Below are 23,799 nucleotides of genomic sequence, written 5' to 3'. Positions count from 1 at the left end.
TTTTAAAATTAAAGATGAGGGTAAGGCACAATGCTTGAGTTACTTTATATATGAGGATTATGTGTTACGAGGAATATTTGGTTTATTCTTCTCTAACAAACCACACAAAAGTTGATTTGCTATATATTCTCTCTAATCATATTAAAAAAAATTTTTTTTTAATGTTTTCTATTTTTGAGACAGAGCATGAACGGGGGAGGGTTACAGAGAGAGGGAGACACAGAATCTGAAACAGGCTCCAGGCTCTGAGCAGTCAGCACAGAGCCCGACGCAGGGCTCGAACCCACAGACCGTGAGATCATGACCTGAGCCGAAGTCAGACACTTAACCGACCGAGCCACCCAGGCGCCCCTCTAATCATATTTTAAATGATCTACTTTATAATACAGATCTTCAATTCACACAAGATCTCAACAAAATGAAAAGTTCATTATGCCCCATTTGCCAATTCTAAAGGATGATGTTGATTTTAAACTCTAAAAGCTTACAAAAACTTACCTCTCCTGCTCCAAGAAATAAGATTTTGTGTTCTGAGAACGACTTCCCAATAACTTTTTGTGCTGCGAGAAGACCTGCTAAAGCTACTGCAGCCGTCCCTGTGCGGAAAAGAAAGATTTCTTAGAATAAAAAAGGGGCATGTTAAAAACCTTTAAAGAAAGTAGGGGGTCAAAAACCTAAGGTTTTCTTTTTGCTTTACCTTGAATATCATCATTGAAGGTGCAATACTTTTCTCGATATTTTCTCAAGAATCTGAATGCATTATGATTTCCAAAGTCTTCAAACTGAATAAGTGTGTTCTGTCCATATCTAAAAAGAACAAAACCCATAATGGCTGTGTTGAAAATACCACCATTAGATAGCTTTTCTAATAGTCTTTATCATCCCATTTAAAAATAATGTATCCCTTAAATGGGCACCTGGCAATTTTCAGAGAGCCTGTGAAAAAGTGGAGTCGAAATGTAGAAATCTACTACTCATTCAGAAAAATTTATGAGGTGGACCTATGGGATAGTCACTGGCATAAACTATATCCAAGTGTTACCAAGCACATACAAGCATGAAATAACTTCCTAAAAAGAAAGGGATTTTACCTCTGAGTCTCATAAAGTATCTATTTGACACGTATATTCTCACTGTACTAGCAGGTAAACAGCAACACAGGAGAGTATATTAAGGAAGAGTTTATATTAAATAAGAAATTAAAAAATAATTTCTGGGGGTGCCTGGGTGGCTTGATCGGTTAAGCATCCGACTTCGGCTCAGGTCATGATCTCACGGTCCGTGAGTTCGAGCCCCACGTCGGGCTCTGTGCTGACCGCTCAGAGCCTGGAGCCTGTTTCAGATTCTGTGTCTCCCTCTCTCTCTGCCCCTCCCCTGTTCATGCTCTGTCTCTCTCTGTCTCAAAAATAAATAAACGTTAAAAAAAAAAATTAAAAAAAAATAATTTCTGTACAAGTTCACTGGCATTCAAAAAAAAAGACATCAATCATCTTGGTGAGGTGGGGTAAGGGAAGGCTTGAAGAGGCGAGGAGACTTCATTTGGGCCCTGAAAGAACAAAAAGTAAAGAAGTAGGAAGAAAAACAAGGTGTGTTTTGGTGAACCTGAATTGTCAACAATCAGGCTATATATTTCAGGGTTTATAGGAAAGAATAAGGAGAAGTTGGTTAAGGTAGGCTGGGGCCAGATAAGGGAGAATCCTAAATGCACAATCAGAGAATGGGACTTTGTTGTGTATCCAAGGTAAAATCACTGAAGGCCGCAGGGAAGGGAAGACCCGTTAGGAAGGACAGACGTGCCAGTGACGTGTAACACACACTGGTGTGCGGAGAAGCAGGAAGCAGCCAGGAGGCTACTATGGTATAAGGACAAGAGAATCTGAAGGAAAAACCACGGGAAGTTAAAGGGACAATTTTAAGACATCAGAATGAGCAAAAAGAACTTGATAAGGGCCACCTGGGAAGTCAGGGAAACGCCATTAAAATGCCAAAGCAATCTGGATGACTATGAAGGTACTATTTATTGTCCAAGGTAGGGAAGTGAGGAGACGGGGAGGAGGTGGCAATTTACGGGCAGATGAAACGTTTAGTTTTAGATATGTCAACTTTGACTAGGGAAAGGCATTAATTTTTAGTATCTTCTATGTACTAGCAATTTAAAAGGTAGGGCAGGGCTAGTATCATAAAGAGTTTGAACTTTACCCCAAAACAACAGGAAACTACTGAGAGATTTCAAGCAAAAGAATGACATGATGAAGTGCACATTTTTAAAAGATTAGCAGAGGGAGCCTGGGTGGCTCAGTCAGTTAAGCGGCCGACTTCGGCTCAGGTTATGATCTCCACGCTGGTGGGTTTGGGTCCCACGTTGGGCCCTGAGCTGACAGCTCGGAGCGTGGAGCCTGCTTCAGATTCTGTGTCTCCCTCTCTCTCTGCCCCTCCCCTCCTTGTACTCTGTCTTTCTCTCTCTCAAAAATTAAAAAAAAAAAAAAAAATTAAAAAAAATAATAATAAAAGAGTAGCAGAGAGATAAGGTGGAGATGAAATGGAGAGGAGAGAAACTGAAGGAAGGTTTAGAAGCCTCCCAGAGAGAGATGAGGATGTGCAGAAAGGCTGTGGCAATGGAAAAGAGGAGATGTATCTCTGAGGCATTTACATGGTAGTACCACCTGGGTCTGAGGACCGACAGACACTATAGAGGGTTGATGGAGAAGGAGGGAAGAGTCAAAGATAAGAGCAAAAGCAAAGTTTTGGCCAGAGGGTAAATGTTGCTGCCATTAATAGAAGCTGGCTAAAGAGAAGACAGGCAGCTTGCTAAGGGAAGGAGTGGTTTTGGACACAAATATGAAGTAGCAACAAAATGTCTAGATGGGATGTTAGAAATGCAGGCCTCAGAGAGAGGTGGGACTAGAGGTAAGTTCAGGAGTCACATGCCTGAAGGTCATGGCTTACCTGACTGAAAGAGAAAAGAACTATGAATGTATCCCCACTTAGTAGAAGAGAGCAAGAAGAACCAGTACAGATGACAAAAGACAGAAAGAGGTGGGAGAAAGACCAAGTTAGGAAAGCCTTTCAGTAATCGAGAGAAGAGAGAATTTCAAAGATGAAGGAGTAGAAAACCTGGTCAGATGCTGCAGAGGTGGAGAGACAGGAGGAGCAATGGTCAGCAAACTTATTATTCTTTTTTCAATGTTTATTTATTTGAGAGGGAAAGAGAGGGAGAGAGAGAGCGCAAGTAGGGGAGGGTCAGAGAGAGAGGCAGACAGAAGATCTGACAGCAGAGAGCCAGATGCTGGGCCCGAACTCATGAACCATGAGATCAGGACTTGAGCTGAAGTCAAGTGCTTAACGGACTGAGCCACCCAGGAGCCCCAATTATCAGCAAATTATTTAAAAAAATTTTTTAACATTTATTTATTTTTGAGAGACAGAGAGAATGAGCAGGGTTGGGGCAGAGAGAGAGGGAGACACAGAATCCGAAGCAGGCTCCAGGTTGTGAGTTGTCAGCACAGAGCCCGACCCAGGGCTCAAACTTGTCAACCACGAGATCATGACCTGAGCTGAAGTCTGATGCTCAACTGGCTGAGCCACCCGCGCCCCAGATCAGCAAGTTTAAAACACAAAAGCTGCACGAGAGTCCCAGGAACGGTGCAAGTGAGCCCGGAGGCCAAGGGGTGGGAGAACTGGACAGGAGGGTCTGGCAGAAGCAGGGAATACAGACTTCCTACAGCAGGTCTGATAACTCAGGAAAGCAAGGCAGAGTATAGAGGGTGTCACCAGCATCAGAATCTAAGCAGGCAGAACAGAACCCAAATTCTCAAATATTTAATCTCCTTGTACCCATCTTCAAAAGAGATAAAGGAAAAGAAAACTGTGGTTCCTTTCTTTTATTAATTAAAGATTCTTCCATTTACTCAACCTTTTACAAAATACCTGTCAGTAATGGCTTTCATAAACTCATCAATCAGGTCATCATAGCGCTGTGATCGATCTCTTTTCTGATATAAGCCCATGTAAAACGGATCTTTTAAGAGTGCCTACAAAATAGACCAAATGTAAAAATAAAATCATTTTGTTACGTCACCAGTTTAAACATACTCTATAAAGCAAAAATTGCAAAATAAAAAAATTACTATTGTAATTTTTAAAAATTCATTACATTTTCTTCAAGAATCTCTTAATAGGCTTAATTTACTGTTATCTGTATAAATATCAAAAGCACAGTTCAAGACAGACTAGCTTTAATCACAACATTTTCCCATCTTATATTATCTTCAAAAGAAGAATATAATAAAACTTTTGTTTTTTAAATATGAGAGAAAGATCAAAGGGGAAAAATTGTTTTACTCACTGGATTATCAGTTCCTACATCAATACACACAGGCAGGCATCTATCAGGCCGTATTCCAGCACAAGCTGTATACAAACAGAGTTTTCCTACTGGGATCCCCATTCCATACACACCCAGATCTCCAAGACCCAGAATTCTTTCTCCATCAGTCACCACAACGGCCTTAATTACAAAAAATACATATAAATTAAAAGTTGCCAAAAATGGGGTACTAAAGCATTTGAAAAAAAGAGTCTCTTCGTATATTTTCACTCTTTTAAAAACAAAATTGTTTCTTGATTAACTTCCAACATAAACCAACCAAGCATACTTAAATCTGTAGGACTTTAGAATCTAGGTATAAAAATGAGAATGAACTAGGTCTGATTTTCCTCTGTCTTTGGTTTAGGAACAGAATGCTTCTGACTGGAGAGTCAACTTATATATCATCACAAAGACTAAACCAGGGACAGGCAGGCAAACTTCGGACAGAGATTAACCAGAAGAGAAAATCAAGTTTAGAAATGAATATGCTACTCCCACATAATAACGTAGGCCAAACAAGAAAAACCTTAGCAACAGTGTGTGGGGGGCTGAGGGGAGATCTAGAATACAAAATATACCTACCAAGTTTTAAGATGATACTGTGAGTAATTATCTAACCAAATTTTTTCTAGATTACTACAACTAATAATTATTCATTAAAGATTATTTTGGTGAGGAAGACATGTTATAAAGGCAAGTAAGGTTACTGCCTATAATAAGCACTAAAGCCTACCAAAAGATCTTAATACGTCATCAGATTTTGTTTTATGAAAGACAGCCAGACTGACGAAAATTTATATCTATTACAATTGAAACTCAAAGAGTTTTATATTTGCTACGGATCTAAATCTACCTGGGATTTAGAAGAAAAAAGGCGTAGTAAATCCTCTCACCACCCACCAAAATGAAAGTTTTTTATGGCATTTAAGGTATTTTCTCTACCGGCAATAACATGAATTGAAACAGAAAAGGAATAAAAAGAAGGCAAGAAACACCAGTGGTAGTGACAGGTTCACAGCGTGAACTAGTTCCAATTTCTTTCCCAGGGTAAACTCCGTACTTGTCACCCATTTTGTAAGTATTACTATCCTGATCTCCTCAGGGCACTAAATCTGCATGTATGTAAATGCAAAGTAAATCAGAGCAACAATGAAAACTGTTCTTGGAAATTCAGAGATAACTTACAAAGAAAGAAAATACATTGTGAAGAGGAAGGTTGTGCTATTAGTACCTTAACATGATTTTCTGGCCAGTTATCCACAATTGATCTAACATGACCTCTGTCTGAGATTGAAATAAATAATCCCCTGCAACAGAACAAAAACACCTTTGCATTTCACAACAGTTTTTTGCTTTCTACTAAGTTTTTGTTCATAATTGGAATATTTAGATATTGTAATAACACATCAAGACACAGTATCATTTCCAAGCAGATTTTGCTAAATCACACTGGATTATTTTCAAACATTTTCGACTATTTCAAACTGTAATTGCATTGCTCACACGGTAGCTGCAACAAAGATGATTATTATACGATTGATGGTGTTACCCAAGAAGGAATGTTTCCACATCTCATGTTCAAATAAACTCCAGACACCTCCAGAAAAAGGCAGTACAAAAATAAACCACTAATGCAGGAGAGCATAATAAAGCTACATACACTCTGATTCAAACTCACTAAAACTGAAAATTTGAAATATGAAGCAGCAGGAAGGGAGAGAAGAAAACTACAGTAAATAACTTCACACAAAAGAGGATGTCCTTGAAGCATTAGGAAAAAGTGAAAAGTTATTTTAAACACACAGCATATTGTTATCCAATTGAGATAAATAATCCAGATTTTTAAAAAGGAAGAGAGGTAGGGAGAAGGGGATGGGGGAGAAACATAGGTTGTAGAAAATGAGTCAGGCAGATGTGAGGGTCAACAGGTCCCCAGTGCCTTCAAACTGGTTCTTACACTTAACTTTCTCATTGGTACCTATCTCAGCTTTGGCATTACTATCCCATCTCAAATCAGTTTAAACAGTTTCTCAACTACAGCTGCTTAACAGAGTTGTCTGATGAACTTTTTAAAAAAATGCCAGGGGTCCCACCTCCAGAGATCCTGATTTAACTGGCCTGGAGTTTAGGTCAATTAAACAACCAAGATTTACTGATGATCTTCAATGCAAAAACAAAAAACAAAAAAACACCCCTGCAGCACTATACTGCATAATGGACACACAGTACCTGTCCTCACCCAAAAACCATGCTCTTTATGCTTCGAGTCCGTTCTGAGTGCTGGGTACACATCAGAACCACAGCAAGAGCTTTTATGAAATACCTACACAGAGGCCCAACTCCAGATTGAATGAATCAGAATCTCTAGGGTGGGGCCTAGGCATCAGTATTTTTTAACTTTATCTTAATCCTTTAATCTGGATTGAGAAACACTATTCTAAATGAAAAAGAAATGTAAAAGAGCTGAACAGCTGGGTTAACATAAGAACTGCTTAAGACTTGGGGCTCCTGGATGGCTCAGTCAGTTAAGCGTCTGACTTCGGCTCGGGTCATGATCTCACGGTTTGTGAGTTTGAGCCCTGCGTCGGGCTCTGTGCTGACGGCTCAGAGCCTGGAGCCAGCTTCGGATTCTGTGTCTCCCTCTCTCTCTATCCCTCCCTGACTAGTGCTCTGTCTCTCTCGGTCTCTCAAAAATAATAAATGTAAAAAGAAAAAGAAAAAAAAGAAATGCTTAAGACTCATTAACTGATGGCAGCACATAGGACAGAACAAGACAATGCTTGTTCTCCAAGGGTCTTCCAGGGAATACCTGCAGCACCATCACCAACCACGGTCATTAAAATCCAGACCTCCAGACCTTTCTCTTTGTCAGCAGAATCTTGGGAACGGGAAGGAGAGGAAGGTTGGCATGGATCAACATTTTAAGTCCCACAGGTGTTCTGTATGCACATTAAGGTCTGAACGCCACTAGGCTAGATGAGGGGAGAGTGAAGGTCAATGCTATCCTGCACTGTCTGAATTTGTACATTTGTATCAACGTGTAAGCAGGACATGGGAAAGGTGTGAGGACTGAAGAAAAGGACAGGTTAGAGGAACATGACAAGAAAACACAAAATAATCAAAAATTTGTAAAGAATTGTCCCATCAGTTCCTCATCTGACCTTCTCAGCTGCTCTCTGAGAGGTGCTAGGATCCCTGTTTCATATGAAAACAGATTCATAAGGAGAAAGTGACTTATTGAAAGACTTAAGTAGATGCCCATTCCAGTACTCTTTCTACTTAAAATAGCTGAGGTGCCAGAACTATTTGAAATTAAAATTCGTACAAATTCTAAAAGAAAAAACAAACAACACAAATTAAAAAAAAAAAAAAAGAGAGAGAGAGAGAGAGAAAGAATCTCTTAATTTGGGCAGATCATCAAAATGATATTCATGATAATTCTGGAGAATCTGCCACGAAAATTAAGATTACATCCCCCCTTTTTTGGTACAGAAATGCACAGTTCTAACAACCAAAATAAGTTACAGGTTAGGAATGAATGTTGCTATTTCTACAAAAACAAAAGGTATCAACATGCTGGATTTTCATTAATCCCTTTTTGTCCAAATTAAGCTTTTGTGAGGTGGGAAGGTGGTTGACCTGAGACTGCATATATAAAAGAGAAATGTAAGAGGGGTTAGGGGGTGCAATTTTCCCTATACAATAATCTTTGCAAATATAGTTTTAAAAATAAGCCTTACTTAGGTCTTCTAAAGATGTGTCCATATTGGGAGCAGGCAAGACCAACTGTTGGTGTGTATACAATTGGCATCAGACTTTCGATATCATCTTGCAGAATTCTATAAAACAATTTTTCATTTCTTTCCTGTATTCCCATTATGTAGATGTATCTGAAATTAAGCACAGTAAATAATGTCTACATCAGTCAGCATTTATACTTAGAGTTCTGGCCTTTGAAAGTCATACGCAAACATCAAAAACTGAGGACTCCTTCCCTGCCAGAAAACAAAACCCTGAATTATCACTGTTTAACACCCAGGACAAAGATTAACAAAAGTAAAAATGCACTTAAATTATAGATGCTGATGATGACAAAGGAGAAGAGGAGGAGGAGAACAGCAGAAACAACAGCTAACATTTACTGAACCCTTACTGAGAGTCAGGCTCTATACCAGGAACTAGAAATGCAAAGACTATCCTTATGGAACTAATGTTCAAAGTGACTAACATGTAAATACGGAAGCAAAATAAAGTGGCATTCATTCAAATATTTACTAAATACTATGTGCCAGGCACTATTTTGGACTCCCAGGATGTAAGAAGTGACCTCTGTCCTTGTGGAGTTATAATCCAATAGGCTTAATGGCATTATCAGATCTATATAAAGCATAGAGGTAGCATAAAGGCAATGGTCAACTCATATACACATATAAACAATGGCTTTTCAAGAATAAAGTTTAGAAAACTGGAAAATGTTGGCCTGAAAAAAAAAAAAAAAAAAACCAGCGATGGGGCATCTCGCTCAGTCAGAAGAGCACGCAACTCTTGATCTTGGGGTCATGAATTTGAGCCCCATGTTGGGTGTAGAGATTACTATAAAAAATAAACTTAAAAATATTAAGTCGTAGATGCTTTTATTATTAAAAAAAAAAAACAGTGGTCACCCTGAATTAAATATGTGTAAAACAGACGCATTACTTTTTACTCAAACTTGTTTCTCTTCCTGTTATCACCTGACCAAATGGGAATCCAAGATCCCATTCTTGATTTCTCCCTCTCTCACTCTACCTTACCCTAGTCTAATAAAGCAACAGCCCTACAGAGTCCACCTACTAAATAATTTTCAAATATATCTATTTCCCCCTCTCCACCCTCACCCCATCCAAGCTAGCATCATTTCTCACCTGGGCTACCTCAAGAACTTTCTTAACTAGTCTGTATACACACGGTTTTGCTCCCCTGCTCCAATCTAGTCTTCTCTTAAAAAAATAACTCTTATTATTTCTATTCTCTTTGAATGCTTTCCAAACACCCATTAAATAGGCTAATGCTTCTAAACTAGTTAGCAACACCTGCGCCTACTTTCCAGCCACATGTTCATACTGAACTTACTTCAGTTTCTCAAATACACCCATGTCTTACCTTGGTGTTGCTACATACAACGCAACTTCTGAACACCCCCTATGCATGCATAGTCCCTACTTACTCTCCCCGAATGCAGCTCAGGTGGCACTCTGTCCCTTGGTGCCCGTTCCCCTCCCCCACCACACAGACACAGATTTTCCTCTTTTCAGATCCCTTAATACCCTACTCCCTCCTCTGCAACTCTCACTCTACTTCCTGACTCTGTCTTCCCTCCAGCCTGGATGGTATCATGAGTTAGGGACTACTGCTTTATATACCTCTGTATCTCCAGTAACTAGCAAAGTAAGTGGAATATAACTGGTGTGCAAATATTTGGTGAATAATCAGGGAGAAGTGATTCTATTTAGAAGAGGAATAGTATTTTCTATGCAGCTACCACAGGCAGAAATAATACCAATAGGTAGAAGTTAAAGGGAAGGAGATTGCTCCTCAGTCCAGGGGAGAAAACAGACAAGACTGAGTAGCTCTGTGAAACAGACAGCAGAGACCTATCAGGCACTTGTGATTCACTTTCACCTCCATCTAAGTTTGGTCCCTCCTCTGAGTGCTCCATGCTGGATCTTGTCCTCACCTAGGACTACTACAGCTCAGAAATTCTGATTACCACTAAGGCAACCCTCTCCCCTGTGGCTAGCTATCCATTGCCCCCACTTCCCAGTTCTTTGAGAGATCCCTGGCTCCTGGATCCCTCTGTTTTCTCCCGCTCTATTAGCTCCTCCCTGGCTCCTCTTCTTTCCCCACTCTGGATCCCATGATCAAGCCTCTCACTCTGAACAAATCTTCACCATTTTGGAACACCCCTGTACCTTTATCACTGCACTCCCCTTCCACAGTGTCTGTCTTTTCCAGCCATGGACTCCCTGAAGGAAAGGGTGGAATTTCTCATTACTGTAGTTCTAGAGCTTAAAACAATGCCTGACACATAACAGCCCTGAATGAATACTAGCTGAATAAATTAATGTAGCATCTTTGCCAGCCCAGCAAACCCCAAACCTGAATTAAGTTAAATTTCACCTTTTCCATGTAAAAATAACATTGCTGGGCAGAATGACATCAATACAAACAAGATTAAGCCACTAAGTCTTCAGGGCTTTCCCATCCCTTTAATCTGTCCTTGTTCAGCTACACTCTTTGGCTAAATGGCTATTCTAAACATTTATCACTTTCCTCACCAACTCTATTCAACCTTGGCCCTTTTAAATCTTAGCCACAACCTCCATATTTGACATCATAGAGAAAATCAAGGTCAACAAGGCAGGATGAGATCTCACAAACTCTGCCCTACCACCTGCATAGCTTATCCGTACTGTACCTGTATTTATCTTTGCTCTTGCCCCAGAAAATGACCTGTTCTTTTTTCTTGTCCAAGGCCAGCCTCTACCTCTGCCCTCGACCCTACACCCTCTACCTCTGCACTCAACCCACTGTTCTCTCTTTGTACTTGACCTTATTCCCTCTACCTCTGTACTTTTCTTGTGCAAGGTCAGCCTCCACCTCTGTCCTCGACCTTATGCCTTCTACCTCTGCATGTCCCATGCTCTCCATCTTTGCACTTGACTCTATGCCCCTTTCAGTATTCTGGGATCTTGTTCTATCAATTACCCTTTCTTCTGGGCTCATTCCTCACAACGTGAACACCTTCAACTTCCTTCTAGCTTGAAATATACCTCCTTAACCCCAAGTCCTGCTTTACTTACTGGTGAGAAACCACTCTCACCAGTCATCAAACAATAATCTCCTGTACTTAACAAACCCAGAAGATATTTTTAATTCTGCATTCAGACTGATCCCTCTACCCATAATATTTTGCCCTTCTTTCTCATTTTGCCTGCCACGTGTAATATACTGTTTAAAACACAGCTCAGGAATCACTTCCTCCAGAAAACTTTAATGGATTCCCCAAATCCGGCTAGGAGTCCCTATTTTGTGCTTTCAGAATGTTCTCTGCATGTACCTTTTTCTCACTGTCCTGCACACAGTAGTATAGAGTACTATGACCGTCACAGTATAATATCTATTGATGAGCTCCTAGAAGGCAGGGCTGTGTATTACTGGAGTGACAATACATTCTAGTTTTCCTGGGACAGTTTCAGTTACTCCTCTTTTTCACTCCTCTGGATTGGATGATATATTATATGGTCACCTAACTTTTACCTACTTTACACTCTCAGTGGCCAGTACAGTGGCAAACACAAAGTAGATGATTAATAAAAGTTGTTGAATAGAAAGGATACAAGTCAGATAATAGCTTTTGTTTCTAACATTCAAGTCTGAAATGCTCTGTGATTTTAAGCTTAAAAATAGATTTCTGCTAACTTTTACAATAGCAAACACAAACATTCAGTGAAATAAAGGAAACATAATCATTATAAAAATAATAGTTGGGGCGCCTGGGTGGTTCAGTCGGTTAAGTGTCCGACTTCGGCTCAGGTCATGATCTCGTGGTCCGTGAGTTCGAGCCCTGCGTCGGGCTCTGTGCTGACCGCTCAGAGCCTGGAGCCTGCTTTGGATTCTGTGTCTCCCTCTCTCTCTGCCCCTCCCCTGTTCATGCTCTGTCTCTCTCTGTCTCAAAAATAAATAAACGTTAAAAAAAAATTTAAAAAAATAAAAAAATAAAAAAATAATAGTTAACTGACTAAAATCCAAACTTCATCTTGAGACTACATACCATAATGCTCCCAATTTTTCTGATCAGGACATCAATAAAAAAACCAAACATCTGAGGCACCTGGGTGGCTCAGTCAGTTAAGCATCCGACTTTGGCTCAGGTCATGATCTCACAGTTCGTGGGTTTGAGCCCCGCATCAGGCTCAGCACTGATGGTGTGGAACCTGCTTGGGATTCTCGCTCTCTCCTGGCTTTCTGCCCCTTCCCCACTTGTGCTTTCTCTCATAATAAAATAAACTTAAAACAATTATCTCCTTTAAAAAAAAAAAAACGAAACATCTAATCAACTCTTACTTTTCCAAAGGACTATTCATTTTTTTCAGGTTTTTATGAAATCGTAAAGCTTGAATATCTTGTGTCTCTATTTTGGGAGGTAGAAGTCCTTGGAGACCAAGCATTTGTCGTTCTTGTAATGTAAACGCCATTCCCTACAAAGGAGAAAAGGATTAAAAATTATTGCTTACTGAGGTTGCAATGGTGCTATCTATCCAACAAAATGTAATTTCAATGTAAGTTTTTAAAAAATAAGTAAGATACCATTTTGCCCAGACTGTCATAAGTATTTAAGATTGATCATCTCTAGTATCAGTGAGGGTGTGGTAAAAGAGTTATTCTCACATACCATTGCTAGAAATGTAAACAGGTTTAAGCTTTTTAGAAGACAACTTAAAAACATTCTTAAATTTTAATGCACATACTCTACAAGAGAGCAATTCTACTTCTAGACAGCCATCATAGAGAAATAGTCATACATAAAGAGGCATATAAAAAAGATTCGTTATAGTACTGTTTCTAGTTCTCTTGACTATTACAAACTAACTAAAAGCCCATGAATTATGGAACAGTTAAGGAACCTATGGTATTTCCTGGTATGGAAAACACAGATCTCCAATTATGTAGTACAAGTATCTCCCAGACCCATAGTTAAGAAAAAAAAAGAGCAAGTTTCAAATCAAACACATTTACTGTTAACTGTTATATTCAGAAACCCCCCATAAAATAAATCATATACACAGATCCATACATACATTAGAAATGAAATTAACAGAATATAGCTTAAAAGAACACAAACCAAACTGATAACAGAAGCTCCTTCCACTAGAAAGCAGTGAGGCTGAGTTGACAAAGAGCAAGCAGGGAATGATACTTAGGAAAAAATTAACCTATGTCATATGAAAATCTTTTTCAATTTCTGATATTCAGCTGTGTGTTAACTTCTTTTTATCAAAGTGATGTCTGTAAAAACGCCAGAGTAAGGACTTCCAAAAATCTTTTCATCCATAAAAGCAACAAGAATACTGGCCAAATGACCAGAATAAACTTTTTCAGAATTCTGGAAACTAACCAAAGGCCTCAGCAATCAGGGAACATTATATTCAAGAGAAGCAGCTGAATTTTCATAAGAAAAGCAGGATTCATGACATTTTTATTTGCCTTATTCCTATGTTTCCCTTCCCAGCTCCACAGAAGCCTAGAAAACAGCAATCACTATGAAATAATCGCTTTGAAAAATAGAGTCTAGCGGTTGGAGATTTTTCTACAGCCCCATCCCCAGGAAAGCTGCCATTATTTCAGTGGAAGACCCCACTTGCAAATCTGTCTTTATTTAACCTTATATGGAGCTCACCCAGTGTGAACAGCTTTTTCTCCAGAAGAGTGTCCTGAAAACAATCTGAGGCAATTATTTAACATGGCAGCTGCCTAAGGCAGTAGATAACAGCTGAGGAAACAACAGGCTAACCAAAAAACTGAAAAGGAGAAGCTGAAGAACAAAATGTCCATGGGGTGGGAGTGGGGGCAGTGGTTGAAAAGCTTGACATATTCGTAAGAATCTAGAAGGTCATCATGCACAAACTGTAGGCAAGTCCAGGAAAGATCTGAGAAGGCCCTTAGCTCCCATCTCTGGCTAACCTGGAGGCTCCATGTAAGCAGGAAATAAAGGCTAATGTGTAGTTGTAACCTGCCTGAACACTAAAGACACACTCCAACAAGTACACTGAGCCCTTAGGTATTTAAGTCTCTGTCTAATCATTAGTTGACTACTTAGCTAATGATGCAGACTTTAGTCGGCCTAACAAACAAGAATAAGGACTTTAAAGAAGTAGTTCAATTATATTTCACACGCAGAAAAAAAATTAGTTCAGAAATGTCACTAAATAGACAACAGCAACATAACAAGCCCTGGGAGGAATATCTGGTTTCCAGAGCAGCCACATTCTTTAATATGTCCAGTTTTCAACAAAAATTATAAGGCATACACAAAGACAAAGTCTGGCTCATACACAGGAAAAAGGGTACCTAATAGAAACTGTCCCTGAGGAAGCTCAAACATTGTACTAATTAAACAAAGACTCTAGTTATTTTGAATATATTCAAAGAACTAAAGGACACCACATATAAGAAGTAAAGGGAAGTAAGAGAATGATACCTCACTAACTACAGAATATCACTGAAAAAATAGAAACTATAAAAAAGAACCAAACATAGATGTTCTGGAATTGGAAGTACAGTAACTAAAATAAAGTTCAGAGGGGTTAAGCAGCAGATTTGAGCAGGTGGAAGAAAGAATCAGCAAACTTAAAGATAAGTCAATTGAGATTCTCCAGTTGAGAAACAGAAAGAAAAATCAATGAGTAAATATGAACAGAGCTTCAGAGACTGGTGGGACACTATTAAGTGTGCCAACATATGCATAACAGGAGTCCCAGAAGGCAAGGAAAGAAAAGGACAAAAGGATATTTGAAGAAATAATGGCCAAACGCTTCTCAAATTTGATGAGAAACACGAACCCTAGAAGAAACACATATCCTAGAAACTCAACAGCTCCAATCAGAAAAAACGCAAAGAGATCGATACCTAGCCACACATATTCAAACTGTTGAAAGACAAGGACAAAAGAAGAAACTTGAAAGCACAGAGAAGTGACTCATCATGTACAGGGGATCCTTAAAAAGAGGAACAGCTAATTTCTTATCAGAATCCACAGAGGCCATAAGGCAGTAGGATGACATATTCAAAGTGCTGGAAGAAAAAATACAAAACAAAAACGTGTCAACCAAGAATTTCTAAGTCTTTACAAAATTATCCAAAACTGAAGGAAAAATTAAGATATTTTCAAATAAAAATAGAGAACTCATTGCTAGCAGGCCTGTCTCACAAGAAATACCAAAGACAGTCCTTTAAGCTAAAATGAAGACACTAGACAGTAACTTAAATCTACTTGAAGAAATAAAGAACATGGGTAAGATAATCATACAGGTAAATATAAAAGTCAACATAGGGGCTCCTGGGTGGCTCAGTCAGTTGACCATCCAACTCTTGATTTCGGTTCAGGTCCTGATCTCATGGTCGTGGGACTGAGCCCCACACTGGGCTTTGCACTGAACTTGGAGCCTGCTTAGGACTCTCTCTCTCTCTCCCCCTCTCTGCCCCTCTTCCTTGTGCTCTCTAAAATAAAATTTTAAAAATGTTTTAAAAAAAGAAATAAATATAAATCTGTATTGATGATCACACAATGCATAAGCACATGCTTTGGATGACAAACCAGCACTGAAGGAAAGGACAGAACTATACAGCAACAGCTTTTGTGTACTATTAAAGTTAAGTTGGAATCAAACTGAACTAAGTTGTTATAAAGATGATAATTGTGATCCCCAGGGCAAACCACTAAGAAAACAACTCAGGAAAAGGCAGTAGAAGAAATGACAAGGGAATTAGATTGGTATACTTGAAAATATCAATTTACCACAAAGGAAGGGAACAATGGCAGAACAGAGGGACAAAAAAGACATTTAGAAAACAAATAGCAAAATGGCAGACTAAACTGTATCTTATCAACCATTAGATAATGTAAATGTATTAAAATCTACAATAAAAAGGCAGGGATTGGCAACTTTATGCTGTCTATAGCAAAAATACAATTAGGTAGAAAGTAAAAAGATAGAACACGATATACCACATAAACAATAACCCAAACAGATTTTGAAATAAACACTGTTACTAGAGAAGGACATTTTATAATGACAAAAGGGTCAATCCATTAAGAAGTTATAACAATTACAAACATATATACATTTGTAAAAGAGGTTCAGAATACTTGAAGGAAAAACTGACAGGATCCAAGGAAGAAAGACAAGTTGGAGACTTTAATACCTCGCTTCCAATAATGGAGAAAACACCTACACAGAAAATCGGCCAAGAAAATATAAGACCTGAATAACACTATAAAGCAACTAGACCTGACAGACATGTATGGAACCCTCCACACAACAGCAGCAAGATAAACATTCTTCAAAACAAGTGCACATGGAATATTCTCTCCAGGACTGTATGTTAAACTATAATTATAAGTCTCCATAAATTTTAAAGGATTTATGAAATCATCCAAAGTCTGATCTCCAACCATAATGCAATGAGATTAAAAATCAATAATAAAAGGAAATTTGGGGAATTCACAAATATTTGGATTTTAAACAACAAACTCATAAATGACTAACTGATCAAAGAAGAAATCACAAAGGAAATTAGAAGATATTCTGAGATGAATTGAAACACATATACCAAACCAAACCAAACAACCACACACACCAAAACTTAGGACTTAGGGAATGCAGCAAAAGCAATCTTTAGAGGGAAATTTAGAGCTGTAAACACCCACATTAAAAAGGCAGAAAGATCTCAAATCAATCGTCTAAGCTTCTACCTTAAGAAACTAGGGGGGAGAGAAAGAGCAAACTAAACCTGAAGCAAGGAGGAAGGAAATATTAAAGATTAGAGCAAAAATAAGTGAAATAGAAAATAGAAAAACAACTGGAAAAATAAATCAGTTAACCCAAAGGTTGGCTCTTTAAAAAGATCTCCAAAACTGACAAAGCTTCAGCTATATTGGAAAAAGAGAAAAGGGAGAAGACTTAAATCACTAAATCCTTTGCAACTCATGTTTCTCCTTGTAAGATTTCACCTAAGGCTGGGAAATATAAAAGATGTAAAACCCAAACTATCACTCTTACTTTCTTTTCCAACTCTAGTACAAGACAAAAGTGGAAAAGCTAAACTTCATTTATTTTGAAAATTATTTATTTATTTAAGTAAGTAATCTCTGCACCCAGCATGAAGCTCGAACTCATGATCCCAAGATCAAGAGTCACATGCTCCGCCGACTGAGCCAGCTAGTCGGCTCCCCTAAACTTTAGCCGACCCTAAACTTTAGATTTAAATGAATTAATGAGTTCACTTAAAAGTGCCTATCCTAGTGCCAAAGACAAATGAGTTGGCTATACAAGGTGTCACTGCCTATCTCTTATCTAGGTTTAAGGGACACTCAAAAGCATTTTATTTATAATGCAGGGTAGAAGTTAAAATGATTTAAAACATTTTTATATGTTGAGTATTTACGTTAATAGTTGATCAAATGCCTACATTTTCTAGCCTGGTATTAATAAGTGAAGCAAGTCTGCAAAGACGACATTAGCTTAAAATGAATGCCTTGATTAGTTCTTTAACAGTCAGCCTCTCCCTCTCCATTCCTCAATGCCACCTGTTCCACCAAGTCTGCCCTTTTCTCATCTATGCAACAGCAATACCCTGCCAATTAACACAGTAGAAGTGTACCTCCTTTGACCAATCCTGAAAGATCCCCTGAGCTTTTTCCTTTAGACACACCTAGTTTTCTCACATAAGTCAACATTGATAAAAATCTGTTAACTAGACTTGAGTGTTGCAAGTAAACACTGGGGAGACATAAAAGGCCCCTTCTATATCTTTCCTTCCAAATACAATCAGAATAATCTGTTAGGGATTAGGAAATTACCAAATACCTACTTATAAAACTGATAACTAGTAACTAATGATTCATAATGTCAAAATTGAAAATTATATTCAATAATAGGGTCATGGCTAACTAAATTACAAAACATCCCCTGGAGGGGGTAACTCACATTTATAAAGCATTTACAGTGCCTAAAGTAGCTTTAGAATTTTCCTTTTTCTCCACAGCAGTCTAGATAAAGAAACTGTAGGTATAACCTTACACTGAAGATAACACAGCATGTAAGAGTCAAGGGGGTCTCTCTTTAGTCTTAATGATTCCAAATCTATCTACTAAATTATGATGCAGCCATATATAAAAGGCTTACAAAGCATCATGGAGATTATTTATAATACACTCTTCCCAGCAGTAAAATGGCATATAAAATTATATACTACAATCTTAAAGGTAAATATACTTCTAAGGGGATTTGGCAAAATAAAAACAGATGATGTACTGGGGTAGTAGGAATGCAATTTTTCATTAGTCATAATATGATTATTATTTACACAAACAATAAAAATTTGAATTAGTTTACCTATTAGACATATAGCCAGGGGAAGTTAAAATAAACAAAAACCCTCACAGAACTAATAACCATAAAGCCAGAGCTCCAGGTACAAAACTGGGAAGTGCAAACTTCCTACAACAAAGGATGCAAAGATGAGTTTCAAAAAATTATCTAGAAAGTTAGCCAATCAGTCAGTTAAGCATCTGACTCTTGCTTTTGGCTCAGATCAAGAATTTGCAGTCTGTGGTATGAGCCGCCTGTCAGGCTCTGAGCTCACAGCATGGAATCTGCTTGGGATTCTCTCTCCTTCTCCCTCTGCCCCTCCCCTGCTTGTGAATCTCTCTCTCTCTCTCTCTCTCTCTCAAGTAAAATTTAAAAAATAAATAAGTAAATACATAGCATGTAATAAGGAATAATAACAAATAAGTAATAATAAAATAATTAATAATAAATAATAAATAATAATAATAATAATAATAAATAAATATTAAGTAATAATAAAAAATAAATAAGTAAATGAGCATGAGGATGGAAGGAGAAATCCAATCTTACACTTGCACAGCCTTTTGAACGTTTCAGGATATTGAACCAGCCCTGCATCCCAGGTATAAATCCCACTTGGTCATGGTGAAAAAAATTTTTAATGCTTTCTGAACATTTCAAAATGCTATATTACCTAATGATTTAAGGGTGAAGACTTGGGTCTGGAGAGGTTAAGTGAAGAGCCAAAGTTTCATGGCTACCAAATTCAAATTAACACCTAAAGTCCTGCTTATAACCTAGCACAGTGATGTTCACTGTCCTTTAAAGTATAAGAATGGGGCGCCTGGGTGGCTCAGTCGGTTGAGTGTCCGACTTCAGCTCAGGTCACCATCTCACGGTCCGTGAGTTCAAGCCCCACGTCGGGCTCTGGGCTGATGGCCCAGAGCCTGGAGGCTGCTTCCGATTCTGTGTCTCCCTCTCTCTCTGCTCCTCCCCCATTCATGCTCTGTCTCTCTCTGTCTCAAAAATAAATAAACGTTAAAAAAAAAAAAATTTAAAGTATAAGGACTTTGGGGCGCCTGGGTGGCTCAGTTGGTTGGGCTTCCAACTTCAGCTCAGGTCATGATCTCACGGCTTGTGACTTCAAGCCCCGCATCGGGCTCTGTGCTGACAGCTCAGAGCCTGGAGCCTGCTTCGGATTCTGTGTCTCCCTCTTTCTCTCTACCCCTCCCCTGCTCATGCTCTGTCTCTCTCTTGTCAAAAATAAATAAAAACAGGGGCGCCTGGGTGGCTCAGTCGGTTAAGCGTCCGACTTTGGCTCAGGTCACGATCTCGCGGTATGTGAGTTCGAGCTCCACGTCGGGCTCTGTGCTGACTGCTCAGAGCCTGGAGCCTGTTTCAGATTCTGTGTCTCCCTCTCTCTCTGACCCTCCCCCGTTCAGGCTCTGTCTCTCTCTGTCTCAAAAATGGATAAACGTTAAAAAAAAATTAAAAAAATAAATAAAAACATAAAAAAATTTTTTAAGTATAAGGACTTTAAAAAATTTCATAAAGAATTTCATATTCATACCAGAATAGGCAAATCTATAGGAAGAGAAAACAGATTAGTGGCTGCCAGGGGCTGAGGAGGGGAAAAGGGAAATGGGGAGTGACTGCTGAATGGGTTCTGGGTTTCCATTTCCGGTGAAGGATGCGTGACTCTGAACGTACTTAATGTGACTGACCTGTCAATTTTAAATGGTTAAAACTGTAAATTGTACACTATTTACCACAATGAAAAAGTCTTATAGACATAATAACAGGTATGCTTTTAGTAGACAGTGATTCCAGAAATCTTAAAAGATTACAATCTTATTTATTTTTTTAATTGTCCAATTCATCCTTTCAATTTCTGGGATGTGTTTTTATTTTTTTAAGTTTATTTATTTATTTTGAGAGAGAGAGAGATAGAGACAGAGAGAGAGAGGATTCAAAGCAGGCTCTGGACTTAGTGCAGAGCCCAATGCAGGGTTCAAACCCATGAACCCTGATTTTGTGACCTGAGCTGAAGTTTGATGGTTAACTGAGTCACTCAGGCGCCCTGCTGGGATGTGTTAAAAGATTACAATCTTAAAAGAATTCAGTACTGCCTTATATTACTATTTTATTAATCGCAGCAGCAACATACTCTTAAGACATTTAGTCTACAATGTTTGAAGCACATGCCTGATTTTTAAGTCCCCAAGGACTTCATGACCCTCAAATTGGGAATCACAGTCTATGTTCCTTCTTAAACACACACAACAAAATAACTCTTCCTGATGCTTACAGGGCTTCCAAAAGTGATCTTTCAATGAGATAACCATACAGATGCTATCCAACCTTAGAGATTTCAGAGGGCCAGAGCATTAGATTTTATTTTCTGTACAGAAGTACTGTAATGCATTTTAGACTACCCTCCTCCTTAAAATTAATTTGCCACTTAATGTATTTTATAAATTTCTTATAATCTCTTCACAGTACATTTTAAATAGTTTCTGTAAGGATAAAAATAAAATAAAACCAACATACTTAGCAACTGTTTACTGTACTCATGGCATCGTAAAAAATTTAAGAAATTTTGAATGGTCCCTATCCCCAAAGGAACCTGAAATATAGTTAGGAATATAAATTCATGAAAACGCAACTACCATCAACTACTTCAAGGACAGCTTAAGAGATGAAAGGAAGCACGCAGCAACATATATTGATTACTTGCCACAGGAACAGGAAGATAAAAACTGCTACAGGGTTTCAGAGAAAGGAGAGATTATTCCAGTCTATGGTGGTATGAAAAGGCTCTACAGGAGAACTGGATTTGAGTGAGTTGCATCTTGGAGAGCAAGCAAGATTTGGGGAAGTGAGGCCAAAAAAAAAAAAAAAAAAAAAAAAGAGGATTAGAACATCCCTCATTAAGCTTCATTTAATTCACCACTGCCTACAGAATTCTCATTTCTGTGCAAGGTACCAAAAATGCAAAGATAAGGCGCTCTGCGTGACCGTCGATCAAATTTCCTCTTGCAGGCCTGAAATCCTTCAAAACATACACTGTACAATTAATTATGCCCAACCCCCACCAGAGGAAATAAACGGGACTGGCAAATTTCTGATGACCATTGTTTTAAAATAAATCGCAACTCAATCTGCATGCACCCTTCCCAAGAGGTAACTCTCACAGATTACAATAAATCTAATGTATCCTCTTACAAGCTTTCTGTAAGAAATCTTTTTTCAGAAGCATGTGTATTTCCTAATTAATATCACCACTAAAAAATAGAAAGGGACTTGCCCACTGAACACACTTTGGGTACAGAATTAAGGCAAGACTAGGTATCAATAATGCCTGCCACTTCTGCCCCAAGAGTTGTAAAGAGGGTCAGAAGTCTCCCCACTCTGAAGTAGCACTATGAGATTACTGGGCAAAAGCACTTGTACACAATGATTTGTGTCCAAAAAGCTGGTTGGAGGTACGGTAGGGGTGGACATTAGATGAAATTTTATTTTACAATTTTGACTCCATCTTCCAAGGGCTCAATTAGATTGGTCCAGGGTAAGTACCTGATTTGAGCTGGGTAAATCTAAATATCCCACCCTGGCTAAAAGTCCTGGCTACACTGCTATTTTAGGGATTTTTTTCAGCTGAAACTAGGAAATAAAGTCAATCTTTTTCTGGTGGTAGAAGTTGTGAGGGGTGAAACTGGGAGCCATAATGCAGCCACGATTCTTGCCACATGGAGAAAAGGGAAAAGTCATGCAGAAAAAGCAAATACCTCTGAATACTTTTAGGATAAAGCTACAAAATACAAAAAGTTCATACTTTATCAGTCTGAAATATATCAAACCTTTTCCAGGAAGAGAGAAAATGTTATGTTAGTATTAAAGTTACTAGCCTTGTTTGTTCTTGGGTTCAACATGAGTGGCTTGCCTTTCTCTTTTATGTGCAAATGACGACATGCCAGAGTACAAGGAGCGGCAACTACTCTGATCCGGGACAACATCTTTCCTTTCACCTGGGAAAAAAGAAGCAAATAAACTTTTCAGAGAACTGCATGCACGTCAGGTATCAGTTTTCAAAAGCAGATATAGAAAGCCTAATTTTCCACACTTGATAAAGCTTTTTCAAAGTACATTTATGTTTCTACAGGTTGCAACGGTTGTAAAAGAGTAATAGTTGGGTGAAGACAAAGACTGACAACACTCTAAGTCCCTGGTTACTCATCATTGCCATTTTGTATATACGGTACACTACAAATGTGCTAAACACTTATTCTTTTTCTAATCTACCCAAGTGTGACAAGGTATGTATCTCCCATTTATGGGACCAAAAAATGGAGAGATTAAGAAACAAGGTAACATCTAGTAAACATGAGTTCCATGTAAATGGGTGTGGGAGTCTAGGCTGAAGGTGGAAAAGTTAAGTAACAGAAAAGCCTGGAGCATAAACATTTAGAGGAAGAGAAGCTATTCAAATTCTTAACCTAGGGGCACCTGGGTGGCTCTGTCGGTTATGAGGCCTACTTCTGCTAGGCTCAGGTCGTGATCTTGCAGTACATGAGTTTGAGCCCCTCCTTGGGCTCTGTGCTGACAGCTCAGAGCCTGGAGTCTGCTTCGGATTCTGTGCCCCTCCCCTGCTCACACACACTCTCTCTCTAAAAAATAAACATTTAAAGAAATGAAAAAAATAAACCAAAAAACAAACAAATTCTTAACCTAGATGTAGGTTAAGAATTTCTCTCTGCCCCTCCCCTGCTCACACACACTCTCTCTCTAAAAAATAAACATTTAAAGAAATGAAAAAAATAAACCAAAAAACAAATTCTTAACCTAGATGTAGGACTTCAATGTACTAATATTAGTATAATACTATACTTATTTTTATGTAATAATTATATATTATGTGTTATGGATTATGTAATGTACTAAATATTTTTTGTTTTCAAAAACCCTGTTATTTAACATAGAAAAACATGCAAATTGGCTAGAAAACATGTTTTTACCCTTTCCTGTCCATCACAAACACATGGGAATTTTTCAAAATGGAAAATTCTACATACTACATTAAACATTAAATGATACGAATATAATAGATTCTTCTTCATATCAATTCTCCCACCAAAAATCAACCTGCAATGCCCATTTACCGTAATTATTACAAATCATTGCAATGATCCCGCAATAAGTTCTTAGTGGAATTTGTAGTTTTTGAGAAATCAAGGGTTTGTATGGGGGGGTGCAGCAAACCGTTTACATTGGGATTATTTTTTAAGTGAAGTGAAATTCACATAACAAAACTTGCCATTT

The 23,799-nt window shown here is 38.4% G+C and overlaps 1 protein-coding gene across 4 annotated transcripts in view; it reads right to left on the bottom strand.

The window, feature by feature from the left end:
- Positions 1–23,799, bottom strand: part of ME2 (malic enzyme 2) — a 55,370-nt gene that overhangs the window by 25,092 nt on the left and 6,479 nt on the right. For all 4 annotated transcript variants that reach the window (XM_042911167.1, XM_042911165.1, XM_042911164.1 and 1 more), the window contains 8 exons: positions 22,389–22,508; positions 12,476–12,609; positions 8,110–8,259; positions 5,601–5,676; positions 4,346–4,507; positions 3,928–4,031; positions 698–807; positions 499–596 (listed from right to left, as the gene is read on the bottom strand). In XM_042911167.1, the coding sequence (XP_042767101.1) occupies positions 499–596; positions 698–807; positions 3,928–4,031; positions 4,346–4,507; positions 5,601–5,676; positions 8,110–8,259; positions 12,476–12,609; positions 22,389–22,496 (942 nt within the window). In that variant the 5' untranslated portion in view covers positions 22,497–22,508. The remainder of the gene's footprint in view (positions 1–498; positions 597–697; positions 808–3,927; positions 4,032–4,345; positions 4,508–5,600; positions 5,677–8,109; positions 8,260–12,475; positions 12,610–22,388; positions 22,509–23,799) is intronic.

Source organism: Panthera leo, chromosome D3 (assembly GCF_018350215.1).
Source record: "Panthera leo isolate Ple1 chromosome D3, P.leo_Ple1_pat1.1, whole genome shotgun sequence".
Classification (NCBI taxonomy): Eukaryota; Metazoa; Chordata; class Mammalia; order Carnivora; family Felidae; genus Panthera; species Panthera leo.
The sequence above is the reverse complement of the archived record's forward strand: the minus strand, read 5'-3'. Positions and strand labels throughout refer to the sequence as shown.